We start from the raw sequence: 16,549 nt of genomic DNA on the forward strand, positions 1-16,549 counted from the left end.
ACAGGGGGTGACATCTTCCTCCAATATTTGAGGCACCGCAGCCTCGGCAGGGTCATCTCCACTTTGTCCCACGTTGTTTTCCTGGGTGAGGGATTTCCCCTCCCCCAGGACCTCACAGAAATGCTCAGCAAATCTGCAAACCTGTTCCTGGGGGTCGGAGATTGGATCACCGTTCTTTCCCCTAATGATGGTAATAGGTGTGGTGCTGCAGGTTACCATTTTTTTATGGAATTAAATAGCGATTTGTGATCGCGGGCCATTGAGGCAGAGCAAGAGAGCAACACAACCCCCTACCTCCTCGTGGTGCCGGACGGGCGGCGCTGTCGTGGGCAGTGCTGTGGGGGGATTCCCAATTCCGATTGGCCTTTCCCCTCATGGCGTTTGTAACCACCAGAGCGACCAAATTGGGGCTTTGGACGGGTGCGAGGGGCTGGTAAATCCTCCACCTTCAATTAATTACCAATAAACCACGACCATAAAATGTAATAAAGAAGCTTGTGCCGGAGGTCCCGGGGGGACAGGCTTCTATGACGTCTTCTGGCCAAACCCCATGTGGCGGAGCCAGGAGACTGAATCCTTACCCTCGGGGCTCCTCTAGAAACAACAAAAACCACTACATGTGGCCAAGTGAAATATTCGAACGCTCACTGCGGAGGAGAGGCTGTCACTCCTCTGTCGGGAGCTGGACCGGTACCGCCTGGATCTCTGTGGTATCCAGGAGGTCCGGTGGACTGGCTCTGGCTCCTGCCACAAGCAAGAGGTTTCACACACACACAAACATCGGAGTGACCCACAAAGCCCGAGGCATCGATAGAAAAAAAATGAGCTCCAATCAATTGCATTCAATCAACATCTATTTATAAATGTCCTTAACGATCAAGTTAATTGAGATCAAGTACTCCAAAGGAAAATGCACTACCACTAAAATGTTGTGTCCGTGCGAACCAATCAGCGCACATTACCCTCTATGACGTGTGGATCAGAATAGCGGAAGACCAGCTGAAACGTGTGCAATTAAATGTATAGGCAGAAAGAGGAGAACGTGGCTTTGAGAACGTACTCGGGCTACGGATCACACATCGACTGTTGAGAAAAGCAAAGTCGACTTGTGCCGAACACATCGTTCGAAGGGCTCCTCTGGCTGACACGAATGACATCGTGGCAGCCACAGGAGGAGAAGGCACCCCAGCAGCACCTCCAGCATGGAGACGGAGTGCTGAAATCAGCTCGCGTGCAGGTGCCATGTGGATTGTTACATCACTCGATCATACTGGTAGGAACCTCTGGTTACACCAGCCCACAGGGGATTATTGTGTCCGTCCGTCGTGCAGGGAGGGGCTGGGTGGGGAGGGAGGGGCTGGGTGGGGGAGGGGAGAGTGGGGAGGGGCTGGGTGGGGAGGGTGGGACTGGGTGGGGAGGGTGGGGAGGGGCTGGGTGGGGAGGGGCTGGGTGGGGAGGGTGGGGAGGGGCTGGGAGAGGTGGGGCTGGGAGGGGAGGGGCTGGTCACCCCGTGGTGCCCTTATAAAACTCAACGTTTAACCTACTCACGCCGCTTGTGCCCGCCCTCACAGTCGGGCATATTTGCGGAATACACCACGCCGCCGTTGACCCTGCAGGCCATTGACCGAGCAACCCAACGTTCCTACCGGAGGAATGTGTTGATAAGTGGGGGTGGGGGGGGTGACTTGGGGAGGAATTAATCCAGCAGTGGATTTTTCATTGCTGAATATGACCATTTGTGTCGATGCAAGTGTGGAGGAGGGTGGGGGGGTGGTCAGTGTGAGATCAACGTCCAGCGACAAGCGGATGGGCGGTGGAGTCACGGGGAGTTCTCAGCAGCGGCGGGTTTCGCGAACGTTCGCCTCGCCGCAGCTCACGAGGCTCCCGTCGCTCACCACGGCGCCAACAGCGCGGCCGTCGCAGCCCGGGCGCGCGGAGCCACGTGCCGTGAAATAATTCAGCGCGCCGCCCCTATCAACACGATACAGTAACTTTATTCTCTATGTACATCGTGTTCATATCACCGTTATAGAAAGAAAGAAGAAGACGAAAAAAAAGAAAAGCACACGCGTGCGGCACGCGCTCGCTCACTTTGACAGAGTGGTGGTGGTTCCCATGTAAAAACTGCGCACAGGGTTCCGTGCGTGACTGGGTGATCGAGCGCAGACAGGCGCATCCGAGTCCCGCATGCCCCGATGCGTCATCCTCCTTCTTCGAGCATCCCTCTCCTCCAAGCGGGTTGGGTGGTCGTTCGCACAGGGCCTTATCTCACGCAGGGCCAGCGCGTTCACATGCGAGATATGGATCGTGGGGGCCTTTGTTGTCGTGGGAAATGCGCCCCGTTCCCCCACCTATTTCACTTTGTTTTTGCTTTCGTTAATGATGAGTCTTTTTTAAAAAAACAACAACAAAAGCCACGATAGATTGCTCCACGGGGACTCGTCTGAAACGAGTGCCGGCCGCGTTCTCTTCTCTGAAGCTCAACCGCGAGGACGTGTGGAGGGGTTGGGGAGACGCAATTGTAAAATTGAGAACAGCAGAAAAAAATACAACGGATGGCGAGATTCATCGCCGGCACATTCGCGGTGCGCGTATATTCTTGCGCGGGCGTGCGGCGGCGCAACGGGGACCGCGCGGGCTGTGAAAGTTGCTCATCGTCAACACGGCACATTCAGCTGATCATCGCGTAGCAGCGTGTGTGTGTGTCGTCCTCTCTCTCTTGTGGGGAGTGGGAGTGCAGCGGTCAGGGCCCTGCACCACAAACACAGCCCGTGGCCAATAACAGTGAAGATTATTTGAAACGGTCCTGGGTCTTCTCTAGGTCGACGCAGCCTCGCGTGAGTACATGCTGCGGAGTGTAAACATCGGCACTGGGGAGACAAAGGTGGCCAGGTGTGGCGCTGGCCACTCACCCCCTCGCGTGCCGTGCCGGCCACGAAAGGTGCTCGCTACCAGCTCTTGCCCAACAGTCTGTTAAAGGCTATACAGGGAATCTTTATCTTTGTGTGTCCTCTCTCTTGCCATCACCATCGGCAGCCTTGAGTATGCGGTAGAAATGACGCATTGCTATGGCGAGGCTTAGTCTCTATATATGAGAACCATTGTTGACTGATATTTAACTGCTATTCGGATTATTGATTCTGGGGAGACGATGGCTGGGGTTTCAACGTGTGATCGTCTGACCACAGGTTAAATGCTATACACGCATGCACATACGTACATACGAACACGCACGCGCACACCACTACACACACACACATCACGAGTCTTTAGGTGCCAGTCCTTCACGAAGCCCTCTCTGGCTTCATCGGCGCTTCCCCACCATCGCCGCTCACGACGGGGACAACGACAACAACAACGACAACAGCGACTGACAAGCGGAGTCCGTCCTCACGGCCGGTCAGGGGCATCGCGGCCACCGCCGCCGCCGCCGTCACCGCCGCCGCGTCACTTGCACACGTTGACCCACGCGCTGCTGTGGCACTCCTCGCACACCACGTAGCAGCACCAGTGGAACTTGCAGTTGCAGCGCTCCATGCGGCTCTCGCTGATCTGGTTGTGGCCGCGCCCGCAGCACATGCTCTCGCAGCCGTCCGCGCCCGCGCTCGTCCGGTTGCACACCCTGCCCTGGGTGCCGGGCCACTCGCTGCCCGCGCCGCGTTCGCAGAACGTAGGCGAGCGCTCAAAGTACAGCAGCTCCCCGTCGTCGGGAGGTCGGTAGCGGCGGCCGGTGACCTGGGCCGAGGAGGAGCCCTGGTGATGGTGGTGGTGGCCTCCGCCGGACACCAGAGCCAGCGCCGGGCCGCCGTGCCGGTTGTGCGGCGCCAGGAACGCGGCGAGGTGAAAGCGGTCGCGCAGCGTGTCGCCCACCGTGCGGAAGTCGGGGCTCACTTGCCAGCATGTCTTGAGCTGGCAGCTCCCGGAGGTGCCGTGGCACTTGCACTTGCGCCTCTTGTGCTCCAGGACGACCTGCAGGAGCGACGGGAGGAGAGGAAGAGGAGGTGGCGGTTGTGTGGTGTGGCTCGCTTCTGAGCGATGATGGACTTTACGTCGCGGTCGGAAAAGGGGCGTCTCAAAAAATTCAAGTCACACTTAAACAGTCTCGTTTACAAGGGAGAGCTGGGTCATGAAAGCAGCACAGACCATAAAATGTGAAAAAACCGCAGCATACGATATAAAAGAGGAATTGCGAAACAAACGTGAAGTATTAATCGATTAAACATGGAGTGGAGCGTTTCAGTGAGACTTTTTAAAATGAGGGCACAATGAGGCACGGTTCAACGCATCTGCACATTCTCCAATCAATGGATCCAACTGCCGTTAAACAACAGATGTGAAGATAATTATTTGTTTAAACAGTAGAGGAGATTCAACGTGGTTGCTCATAGCAGGAGCATCGCGGCAGAAAAAAATGACACGACTTTGGATTGAGTGCAAATACACAGCAACCAGAATTTGATTCCCTACCACGGCTAATATCAGTGACGAGTGATGTCTGAACCAATCCTGGGACCCCCCCTCCCCCAGTCATGAATCCGCACTGCGACAGCGTGTTCGTCAAGCAGTGTTCTAAACAAGCTCCACGATCTACACGAGATGCAAGGAGGCCTTTATCCAGCAGTTGTAATGACAAAGGGCTGTGAATGATTATGTTCGCGGATTACAAAGACCCCAGATTTATAGGCCGGTGTAGTGAGAGCGGTGGTGTGCGCCACGCGTCGTTATGATTAAAGCTCTGAAGCCTTTCATTCTCACCGTCGCCCCAGGGCCCGATACGTTTTTTTTTAATACGAACAAGCGAGGCCCTCGATAAATTAACCCTGGTGGCCACGGCGCCTGCCAGCATTCCGGCACTTTGAAGGTAACGGTCGGAGGATGGCGCAGAGATCTGTGAAACTCCCAAACCCACTGGGGTTACGAAGTGACTCGGGGAAGGCAGTAAAACGAGTGGGCCCGTGAACGCGTCTGAGCCACACATTCGTTCTTATCCCCCCCATATGCGTGCTGGGCTTTCTCCGGGCGCCCCAGGGGTTCCTCCCACGAAACAAAAATAAATGCCCCTCAAAGTTACTTGCCAAATATCCCAAAGCAGGATTCTCGTTGAAGACGATTCTTGAGACTCGTTGAGGCTGCCCTGGCTAAAGTAGTACGATTATAACGTTTATTCAACGTGGATTACATTGAAGCATTTCCCCTACGAGGTGTCCACACAGCTGGACCAGCGCCCTACCCCGGCATCTGAAACCCATTTTGGCTCCAGTGTGTCCCCAAGCTCATAACGTAATTTAAACATAAGCATGTAGCATCCATATTTAAACATTATCGGATCACCGTTTTATAGACTGTATCTATTCTACGTTAAGCCGATTAGACACAACTTACGTGCATGAATAGATGCGTACGCATGCTATCATTAACGTGCGTATTGTTTGTGTGTGAAACGTTTGTATGTTGAACTTTTGTCGGTGACATGTAGCCAACCGTGCTCACCGGCGGTGCAGGAAAACAACATCCCGAGTTCGATTCCCAGCTACGGCGAACATCGGCGGCGGGCAATGGCCGAAACAGTCCTGGCCTCTGCTGTTTTCACCAATCCACAGTGGCCAGCGTGGTGAAGTACGGTCAAACACCCCCTAGCACGATCAACACGAGTCGAGAATCCCTCTGTTTCATCATGGGACCTCCTTTGCCAGTAGCAAAATATACTAATAGGGTTTTTCCCCTTTTTTCTGGCAACAAAACTGACACCTTTTGCAAGGAATCATGCTTACATTAACCACAATACTCGCCTTTTGGCGTCATCTGGTCGAACACCATATGAGACTAGGCTCTAAAGAAAGCTGTCTCTGGTGTGGACCAATCAGTTTCAAAGACAATGCATAAATTATCAGAGTATTATTTTGTGTTTGCATTTGACTGCAAGTATTGTGGTTAATGTAAGCATGATTCCTTGCAAAAGGTGTCAGTTTTGTTGCCAGAAAAAAGGGGAAAACCTCTATTAGTAATCCCTCTGTTGTCACTCTGCACTGGCAAGAGGAGCCGGATGCCGTGTTCATGTTCTTCTCACGATCCTCCTCCTCCTGTACTCTGAGCACCACAAGTCATCCGCCTTGACGGACGTCATTCACTGATACGAATGTCGAAACGACGTGGATCAAATGTATTTGCAGGGTAGGTGGAGGCGAAGGCCGAGGCGACGGATACGAGAAAGGATGGACGATGCTGTGAGCGACGTTGAGTGCGGGTTGGGACGACGCAAATCAAGTCGTGGTGTTAATAAAGCGACGACGTTTTTGCGAAACGACGTCAAATGGGGAGACGTAAATTGGAGTCTTACTGGAATGTAATGTCGAGATGATATTTATTGTGAGGGTTTTTCCATTTATTCTGTAAGATTTAAAGAAAATTCTGGCAAAAGAATCACATTAACAATAGCACACACGTAAAAAAAAATCGCTGAATTAAATTAACCATGTCAGGATTCCGTATTCACTCCACATATTCGGTGTTATATTATCATTTTATTTCCCGAACTTCTTCTTCTTCTTCTGCCGTTTCAAGTGGGCACACACGCACGCACGGGCACACACACACACACGGGCACACACACGCGGGCACACACACACGCACGTACACACACACACGGGCACGCACACACGGGCACACACACACGCACGCACACACACACACGCACGCACACACACACACGCACGCACACACACGGGCACGCACACACACGGGCACGCACACGCACACACACACACGGGCACACACACACACACACGGGCACACACACACACACGGGCACGCACACACGGGCACAAACACACACGCGCACACACACGGGCACACACACGCGAGTACACACACGCACGCACGCACACGGGCACGCACGCACACACACGCACACACACACGCACACACACGGGCACACACACACACACACGGGCACACACACACGCACACACACACACGCACACACACACACGGGCACACGCACACGGGCGCGCTCCTCTGGGAACCCTTGCAAAGCAAATGGGGACGCTGTTGTGCATTTTTGTGGCGAGAGGCCTCGCTGCTGCATCTGCAACTCGCAACTCCTCGCCCCCGGGGCTCAACCGCGCCCAGTTAAGGGCCGTTGTAAGATTAGTAGGGCCGGGGCTGTATGGGCTACATGGGCTACATGGGCTGTATGGGCTACATGGGCTACATGGGCTGTGTGGGCTACATGGGCAACATGGGCTGTGTGGGCTACATGGGCTACATGGGCTGTATGGGCTACATGGGCAACATGGGCTGTGTGGGCTACATGGGCTACATGGGCTACATGGGCTGTATGGGCTACATGAGCTGTATGGGCTACATGGGCTGTATGGGCTACATGGGCTGTGTGGGCTACATGAGCTGTATGGGCTACATGGGCTGTATGGGCTACATGGGCTGTGTGGGCTACATGGGCTGTATGGGCTACATGGGCTGTGTGGGCTACATGAGCTGTATGGGCTGTGTGGGCTACATGGGCTGTATGGGCTACATGGGCTGTATGGGCTACATGGGCTGTGTGGGCTACATGAGCTGTATGGGCTACATGGGCTGTGTGGGCTACATGGGCTGTATGGGCTACATGGGCTGTGTGGGCTACATGGGCTGTATGGGCTACATGGGCTGTATGGGCTACATGGGCTGTGTGGGCTACATGGGCTGTATGGGCTACATGGGCTGTGTGGGCTACATGGGCTGTATGGGCTACATGGGCTGTATGGGCTACATGGGCTGTGTGGGCTACATGGGCTGTATGGGCTACATGGGCTACATGAGCTGTGTGGGCTACATGGGCTGTATGGGCTACATGGGCTGTGTGGGCTACATGGGCTACATGAGCTGTGTGGGCTACATGGGCTGTATGGGCTACATGGGCTGTATGGGCTACATGGGCTGTGTGGGCTACATGAGCTGTATGAGCTACATGGGCTGTGTGGGCTACATGGGCTACATGAGCTGTGTGGGCTACATGGGCTACATGGGCTGTATGGGCTACATGGGCTGTGTGGGCTACATGGGCTACATGAGCTGTGTGGGCTACATGGGCTACATGGGCTGTATGGGCTACATGAGCTGTATGGGCTGTGTGGGCTACATGGGCTGTGTGGGCTACATGGGCTACATGAGCTGTGTGGGCTACATGGGCTGTGTGGGCTACATGGGCTGTGTGGGCTACATGGGCTACATGGGCTACATGGGCTGTGTGGGCTAAATGGGCTGTGTGGGCTACATGGGCTGTATGGGCTACATGGGCTGTGTGGGCTACATGGGCTGTATGGGCTACATGGGCTGTATGGGCTACATGGGCTACATGGGCTGTGTGGGCTACATGGGCTACATGGGCTGTATGGGCTACATGGGCTGTGTGGGCTACATGGGCTGTATGGGCTACATGGGCTGTGTGGGCTACATGGGCTGTATGGGCTACATGGGCTGTATGGGCTACATGGGCTACATGGGCTGTGTGGGCTACATGGGCTACATGGGCTGTGTGGGCTACATGGGCTGTATGGGCTACATGGGCTGTATGGGCTACATGGGCTGTGTGGGCTACATGGGCTGTATGAGCTACATGGGCTGTATGGGCTACATGGGCTACATGGGCTGTGTGGGCTACATGGGCTACATGGGCTGTATGGGCTACATGGGCTGTGTGGGCTACATGGGCTGTATGGGCTACATGGGCTGTGTGGGCTACATGGGCTGTATGGGCTACATGGGCTGTGTGGGCTACATGGGCTGTATGGGCTACATGGGCTACATGAGCTGTGTGGGCTACATGGGCTGTATGGGCTACATGGGCTGTGTGGGCTACATGGGCTACATGAGCTGTGTGGGCTACATGGGCTGTATGGGCTACATGGGCTGTATGGGCTACATGGGCTGTGTGGGCTACATGAGCTGTATGGGCTGTGTGGGCTACATGGGCTACATGAGCTGTGTGGGCTACATGGGCTACATGGGCTGTATGGGCTACATGAGCTGTATGGGCTGTGTGGGCTACATGGGCTGTGTGGGCTACATGGGCTACATGGGCTACATGAGCTGTGTGGGCTACATGGGCTGTGTGGGCTACATGGGCTGTGTGGGCTACATGGGCTACATGGGCTACATGGGCTGTGTGGGCTACATGGGCTGTGTGGGCTACATGGGCTGTATGGGCTACATGGGCTGTGTGGGCTATATGGGCTGTATGGGCTACATGGGCTGTATGGGCTACATGGGCTGTGTGGGCTACATGGGCTACATGGGCTGTATGGGCTACATGGGCTGTGTGGGCTACATGGGCTGTATGGGCTACATGGGCTGTGTGGGCTACATGGGCTGTATGGGCAACATGGGCTGTATGGGCTACATGGGCTGTGTGGGCTACATGGGCTGTGTGGGCTACATGGGCTGTATGGGCTACATGGGCTGTGTGGGCTACATGGGCTGTATGGGCTACATGGGCTGTATGGGCTACATGGGCTGTATGGGCTACATGGGCTGTATGGGCTACATGGGCTAAATGGGCTGTGTGGGCTACATGGGCTACATGGGCTGTATGGGCTACATGGGCTGTGTGGGCTACATGGGCTGTATGGGCTACATGGGCTGTGTGGGCTACATGGGCTGTATGGGCTACATGGGCTGTATGGGCTACATGGGCTACATGGGCTGTGTGGGCTACATGGGCTACATGGGCTGTATGGGCTACATGGGCTGTGTGGGCTACATGAGCTGTATGGGCTACATGGGCTGTATGGGCTACATGGGCTGTGTGGGCTACATGGGCTGTATGGGCTACATGGGCTGTATGGGCTACATGGGCTACATGGGCTGTGTGGGCTACATGGGCTGTGTGGGCTACGTGGGCTGTGTGGGCTACATGAGCTGTATGGGCTACATGGGCTGTATGGGCTACATGGGCTGTGTGGGCTACATGGGCTACATGGGCTGTGTGGGCTACATGGGCTGTGTGGACTACGTGGGCTGTGTGGGCATACATGAGCTGTATGGGCTACATGGGCTGTGTGGGCTACATGGGCTGTGTGGGCTACGTGGGCTGTGTGGGCTACATGAGCTGTATGGGCTACATGGGCTACATGGGCTGTGTGGGCTGCATGGGCTACGTGGGCTGTGTGGGCTACATGAGCTGTATGGGCTGTGTGGGCTACGTGGGCTGTGTGCTGGGGAGAGCGACCTCCTAAGAGAGGTGTGAGTCACCACGCCATCCACGTGCCGCAAATACACGTCCCTGATGTGAAGGAGGGACATTGCCAGAGGCGTTCCCATGCAATCTTCATGTTTTCAGTAAAGAAAAAAAGCTGCGCGCGTTAATGATGCCCCTAGCAAAGTGTTTGCAGACTGCACGTACACACGCACAGATTTACAAAAGACAAAGATCCCCATATCGAGCCTTTAACAGACTCTCGGAGCAAATGCTGTTAGCGAGCACCTATTAGCGCCGGCACGGAACACGAGTGGGGGGGTGGGTGGCCAGCACCACGTCCGGCCGCCTTTGTCTCCCCAATGGCGATGTTTACCCACCGCACCAGCTAATCATTTGAGGTTGAGTCGGCCTAGGGGAGGCCCAGGGCCGGATCAGATAATCATCACAGGTGTTGCACGTGTGTATGTGTAGAACTTCATTTGCACCGTACGTAGTAGGTGTTGGCCCTGAGCTGGAATCGAACTCAAGTGGCTGGGGTTTGCAGCGCAGTAACCGCCACGCTACCGCTCCCCGCACGACACGTACACACACGCACATTCTTAACGCAGGTACATTTTTTTTTCTCGTCCGCAGCTTCGTGCGAATGTGTTTGGGTTATAGATTATGTGTTTACAGAAGGGAGTTTTCAAAAAAATCGTTAGGAAAACACCCCACAGTCTCTTATTCCGAATGCAAAGCATGCGTGCCCGTATCCTGTACGGCGTGGAGATAAGTGACGTGAGAACAAAGATAAGAGACCCCCGATAGGTTTCACGGCAAACGGCGTGCGGCGAGAATGGGGGAGGCTGCAAAAACACCGCACGCGCTCGGCTCGAAGACGACGACGACGATCCAGGGGCGCATGCGAGAAGAGCGAACGACTCCTCTCTCTCTCTCTCTTCTTACGATCAGTGGAAACAAGAAGATGATCGGTGTATTCAGCACTTTGCTTCGTTCATCATTTCGTAATTTTTTAACATTTTTAAACTTAGCTTTATGTAAAACCCCCACCTCTCGCTCACTCTCTCGCTCACTCTCTCGCTCGCTCTCTCTCTCGTTCTGCACGCAGCCCCCCTCGCAGTCCGACGGCCTCCTCATATCACCATGCAGAGCTCCCCGTCATCTGCCACCGAGCACACGGCCTCCTCCCTCTCTCCCTTCGCTGTCCAGACAATGCACGCCGTATTGTAGCCCAAAGCCAAGCCTGTCGCGTATTATCTAATACAGACAATCGTGAGTGTCTGGGTGACTGATATATATATGCATTTCTAATGATGGTCCAGATGGGCTTAGATGGCTGACATTTGGCACAAATGCAGTCGAGTCCATGCGAATAACTAGAACAATCCGAAACCACAACCATTTCGCTTTGCCCCCCATCCTCGCCACCACCTCCCCCACCCAAAAAAGAAAATCCAGAGTTTTGAATGCTTTCACTCATGGGACCGATCAGACGAGGTCTTAGAACGGCTCTCTCGTCGTGGCTAGCAGACCTTGATATCGGCATTTAAGCTCCCGAACACATTTGCCGTAATAAGCAAGAATAGAACGGGCTCATTGGGTCGGGTCAGCCCTGACGTTCTACGTTACTTTCGGTCCCGTGCTAAACACTAAACAGTGTATCCGAGCCAGTCCTCAATAGACCGATTAACTTCTCTCTCGTGGAGTGCGATTCCAAAGCAGAGAGAGAGAGAGCAGGCAAATATCGCTACAGGTCACACAATAATGCAACCCGATCCGATTGCACCACATTTGTGTATCGCTCCAATCGGGAACTCCAGGCTAAATCGTTTTTTGTGTGTGTTCAACGGTAACCATCGCATGTGGATGAATCATCGTCTCTAATCATCATACTACAGACCTGAGAAGGAGTAGGTCTGTCTTAATAACATCTCACCTGGTTATGGCCCCAATGTTTTTATCTGCTATGAAGAAGCGCCAATGCCCGAAATGCCACCTATTTTATACTTTTGACTTTTAAGGCCACACAGTGTAATTGACGAACATGTTGAGGATTTGGCGATGAGTATAATCATTAATATATATATTCATTCGGTCGCTCGGTTTCGACTTTATGAGTATCATCAACAGTGCGGTCTGCTTGAACAAATTCCGCTGAGGAAAAAAAAACCGGTGGTTGAAAAAGCTCATTCGCCAATGAACTGAAATGTTGGGTAATTTTATTTATTTTTTTACGTGGTGAGAGAGACCCGTGTTTATTTATTCTTTGTATATAATCTCAGTCCTTATCGCCCGATAGCTTAATCTGGTTCTAGCCTTGCTCAACAGATATGAGCCACTCCCTGCCCATGCCAAAAACTCACTCGGACATATGTGTACAATACACTGCGGATTTACACGGCGCCTGAATACGACCATGTCTCAAGATGCAGTGCTTAAACAGCGAGCATGTGTATTTTACACCGAGAGGCAGTCAGTGTCAAAGGAAACAAGGGGAAAGCATTGCGCCTAGGCTTGAACAGGAGGCAAGCAGTCCACAGCACAGAAGCCTGGGCTTGGATGGGAACTCCAGAGCATGAGCGCAGCAGTAGAGAATTGTATGACCCCAAATGAGTGAAGCCTGTTGACTGGAGCTTTCGATAGATAGTGAGTAGATTCAAATTAGATGAGACGGTTAATTTAGCATATTACTATCTCACGTTCAAATGCATCACTTTGTGAACTGGGATTGTGCAAATCAACATGCATATCCTAATAGGCTGTACGACTCTACATAGACAGACGTGGGACATTTGTAAAGCGAGCGCTCAGCTGTATGTGCATTATCACACGTTACTGACAAAACACACGAACGTAATTATATCGTGTACAAAAATGTGAGTATTCAGCTCATTAATTTGTATTTGGATTTATTTAACGGTGTCTAAGATGAACAATGAACTCGTTCATGCATCAGCTCAGGCCGTCTTGTCGCAGGGGGACGGTCACTCGAGATCTCGTCAAGACGGTCCAATACGAACTTGCCTGTCGTATGAAATTCTGTTGCTACTGGGGACTCGCCCGATTGTAACCCGGCCAGACGGACCAAACGGTTTCCCCAAAACTTAGAGACACAAAAACCAGAGTAAGTAAGGACCAATTTGCAAATCCTGTTTGCAAATATATGCTGCCTTGATAGCTACGTGTCATTTGCCTAGCACTCCAATTCGCAAATAATAAAAAAAAACGCAGAAAACATTTATCAATAACATCGTGGCTTTAAAATAAATAAAGTATATAACAGACGTTTCGGGCAATGTTCCTCCTTCATAGCACGCGCTGATTCCAATACGTGGCGCAAAGCGTGTGGAATAATCCACGCGTATGCATTCCCATTCAGAAACTGAGATGCGCCATGCACACGGTAAGTATACACCGTGCAGTCTACAGGCACTTTAAACATAGATTCTGAAGATGCTCAATGCAGCACGTGGGACGAAACGTCACGCAGAACGAAACGAAGTGCAATCCGCAAACGCATCGGGTGAGAGCTGGAATATGTGACCGTTGATGTCGCAAGACAGGTGTGTTATGAAGTAGTATTAAGCTGCAGGCCACTGCTACCCACTCAACTTTCACTTGGCTGGCTCTTTGATTGACACTTGTAACCCAATATACAATAGCAGTCACGAGGTGACGTACACCACATCAATGGCGCGCGATGCTCCATATCATGACACCATTAGCACAAATACTTTCACTCACAGGGTAGACTGTCTATATACATGCTGTACTGTATTGTTAATTACAGTACAGTACTAGCAACATTCACAGAACACGGACGGCTGCTTGCGTTGTGGCCGAAACGTCGTGAGAATTGTATTTTATGATGTTTTATTTTTTTTATTTTATTATTTCCCTTCTACGTGACTTTACCGAAAAAACCAAGAATATTCACAGAACACCTGAAAACCAAGCAGAGCGGCGCTTATTTTGACGGAGCACACCCTGCTGACTAAGCCCAGAGAGGTCGAAACGCTCCACCAGCAGGCTGATGGAGTAAGACAGTTGGTTTTATTTTGTGTTACCACGTGGCACTGACCCCTCTGTCTGATTACTTGTTAAGGTCTTCCTCATTTACCCATACAAAACCATAGCTGTGCATTCATATTGCAAAGGAATATTGGCTCGTACAAAATTGATGATTTTCTTCTTACATAGGGACGACTTCAGAGCGGTACAGTCGATTGAGTTGATTCATCGAGCAATCATTCTAACTGACTATCGATTACTCGGGCCCCTTTAAATATTCGGGGGTCTCCCCACATCCTACCTCCCGAAGGCTGGAAACCCCCTACAAGCCACGTGCATCGTGACGCTGCTGATCATACCAATAACGTCACCAAGGTCCACCCATCAATTCCCGGCCAGCGGCACGCGAAAGTCCGTTCATGTTACCCGACGAGTCTCTTAATCGAAAGGATAATCGGTAAGCAATTGCTTGAATGAATTGCTCTCCCAGATCTAATCAATGTGCTGCATCGTTACCCCCCTGGCCTCAGTGCGAATCGAACCCTCGGATCCTGAATCCCCCCCCCCAAAAAAAAAGTAAACTGGCTCAGCGTCTTGCTGGCTGCAACTCTCCAAGTGGCCGTGTCAAGCGAGACGAACTGGGCGCAGCTTGTGTCACGGCACGCCTGGGCGACGCGGCACCTGCAGCCAAACCGCAGCTCACGGCGCATCGCTGCTCATCGCTCGGGGTGAAAGTCAGTCCCCTTTGTGCGCGGCTCCACACCCATGGCGAGGGGGACCCGCGGTGGGCAAAGCGCGGCGCGTGTCTCCCACAACCTCTCCCCGGTACTCCTACAGCACCCAGCTCTAGTATTACCACAGACCCATACACACCACCCCTATAGCACCCAGCTCTAGCATTACCACAGACCCATACACGTTACCCCTACAGCACCCAGCTCTAGCATTACCACAGACCCATACACACCACCCCTATAGCACCCAACTCTAGCATTACCACAGACCCATACACGTTACCCCTACAGCACCCAGCTTTAGCATTACCACAGACCCATACACACCACCCCTATAGCACCCAGCTCTAGCATTACCACAGACCCATACACGTTACCCCTACAGCACCCAGCTCTAGTATTACCACAGACCCATACACACCACCCCTATAGCACCCAGCTCTAGCATTACCACAGACCCATACACGTTACCTCTACAGCACCCAGCTCTAGAATTACCACAGACCCATACACACCACCCCTATAGCACCCAACTCTAGCATTACAACAGACCCATACACGTTACCCCTACAGCACCCAGCTTTAGCATTACCACAGACCCATACACACCACCCCTATAGCACCCAGCTCTAGCATTACCACAGACCCATACACGTTACCCCTACAGCACCCAGCTCTAGCATTACCACAGACCCATACACACCACCCCTATAGCACCCAACTCTAGCATTACCACAGACCCATACACGTTACCCCTACAGCACCCAGCTTTAGCATTACCACAGACCCATACACACCACCCCTATAGCACCCAGCTCTAGCATTACCACAGACCCATACACGTTACCCCTACAGCACCCAGCTCTAGCATTACCACAGACCCATACACACCACCCCTATAGCACCCAACTCTAGCATTACCACAGACCCATACACGTTACCCCTACAGCACCCAGCTCTAACATTACCACAGACCCACACACGTTACCCCTACAGCACCCAGCTCTAACATTACCACAGACCCATACACACCACTCCTACAGCACCCAGCTCTAGTATTAGCACAGACACACACACACCACCCCTACAGCACCCAGCTCTAGCATTACCACAGACCCACACAAGTTACCCCTACAGCACCCAGCTCTAGCGTTACCACAGACCCACACACACCACCCCTACAGTACCCAGCTTTAACATTACCACAGACCCATACACGTTTCCCCTATAGCGCCCAGCCCGAAATGTACTACTATCCCATGCACAATGCCCCTATATCCCATATAACCCAAATACGAACCCCACCTAGCTTTAGCCCTAAGCCTCCCAATAATCTAATCGGGTTCACGAGTCTGAGCGCATCTACTCCCCCATCCACTCCTTGCCTATGCCTAACCCAAACTTTTACCCCATACAATATTTATATCTTCTGCCTATTCTTATGTTTTTTCGGTAAAGTCACGTAGGTAAAAAACATTAAAAAGTAAAATAAAATAAAAATCACGACGTTTCGGAGGCAACACAAGCTTCCGTCTTCAGGTGGTACTGTCACAGCCACAACAGCTGTATCAAGTACAGCGACGTTTCCGAAACGTCGTGATTTTTATTT

The 16,549-nt window shown here is 52.5% G+C and overlaps 1 protein-coding gene across 1 annotated transcript in view; it reads right to left on the reverse strand.

Moving 5' to 3' along the window:
• Positions 1-1,976: 1,976 nt before the first annotated feature.
• WNT10A (Wnt family member 10A) overlaps positions 1,977-16,549 on the reverse strand; it is a 44,272-nt gene continuing 29,699 nt past the window's right edge. The window contains exon 4 of the mRNA XM_078607769.1: positions 1,977-3,969. Coding sequence (XP_078463895.1) covers positions 3,448-3,969 — 522 coding nt within the window. The 3' untranslated portion in view covers positions 1,977-3,447. The remainder of the gene's footprint in view (positions 3,970-16,549) is intronic.

The sequence above is a fragment of the Lampetra planeri genome, chromosome 2, assembly GCF_965212315.1.
Source record: "Lampetra planeri chromosome 2, kcLamPlan1.2.h2, whole genome shotgun sequence".
NCBI lineage: Eukaryota > Metazoa > Chordata > Hyperoartia > Petromyzontiformes > Petromyzontidae > Lampetra > Lampetra planeri.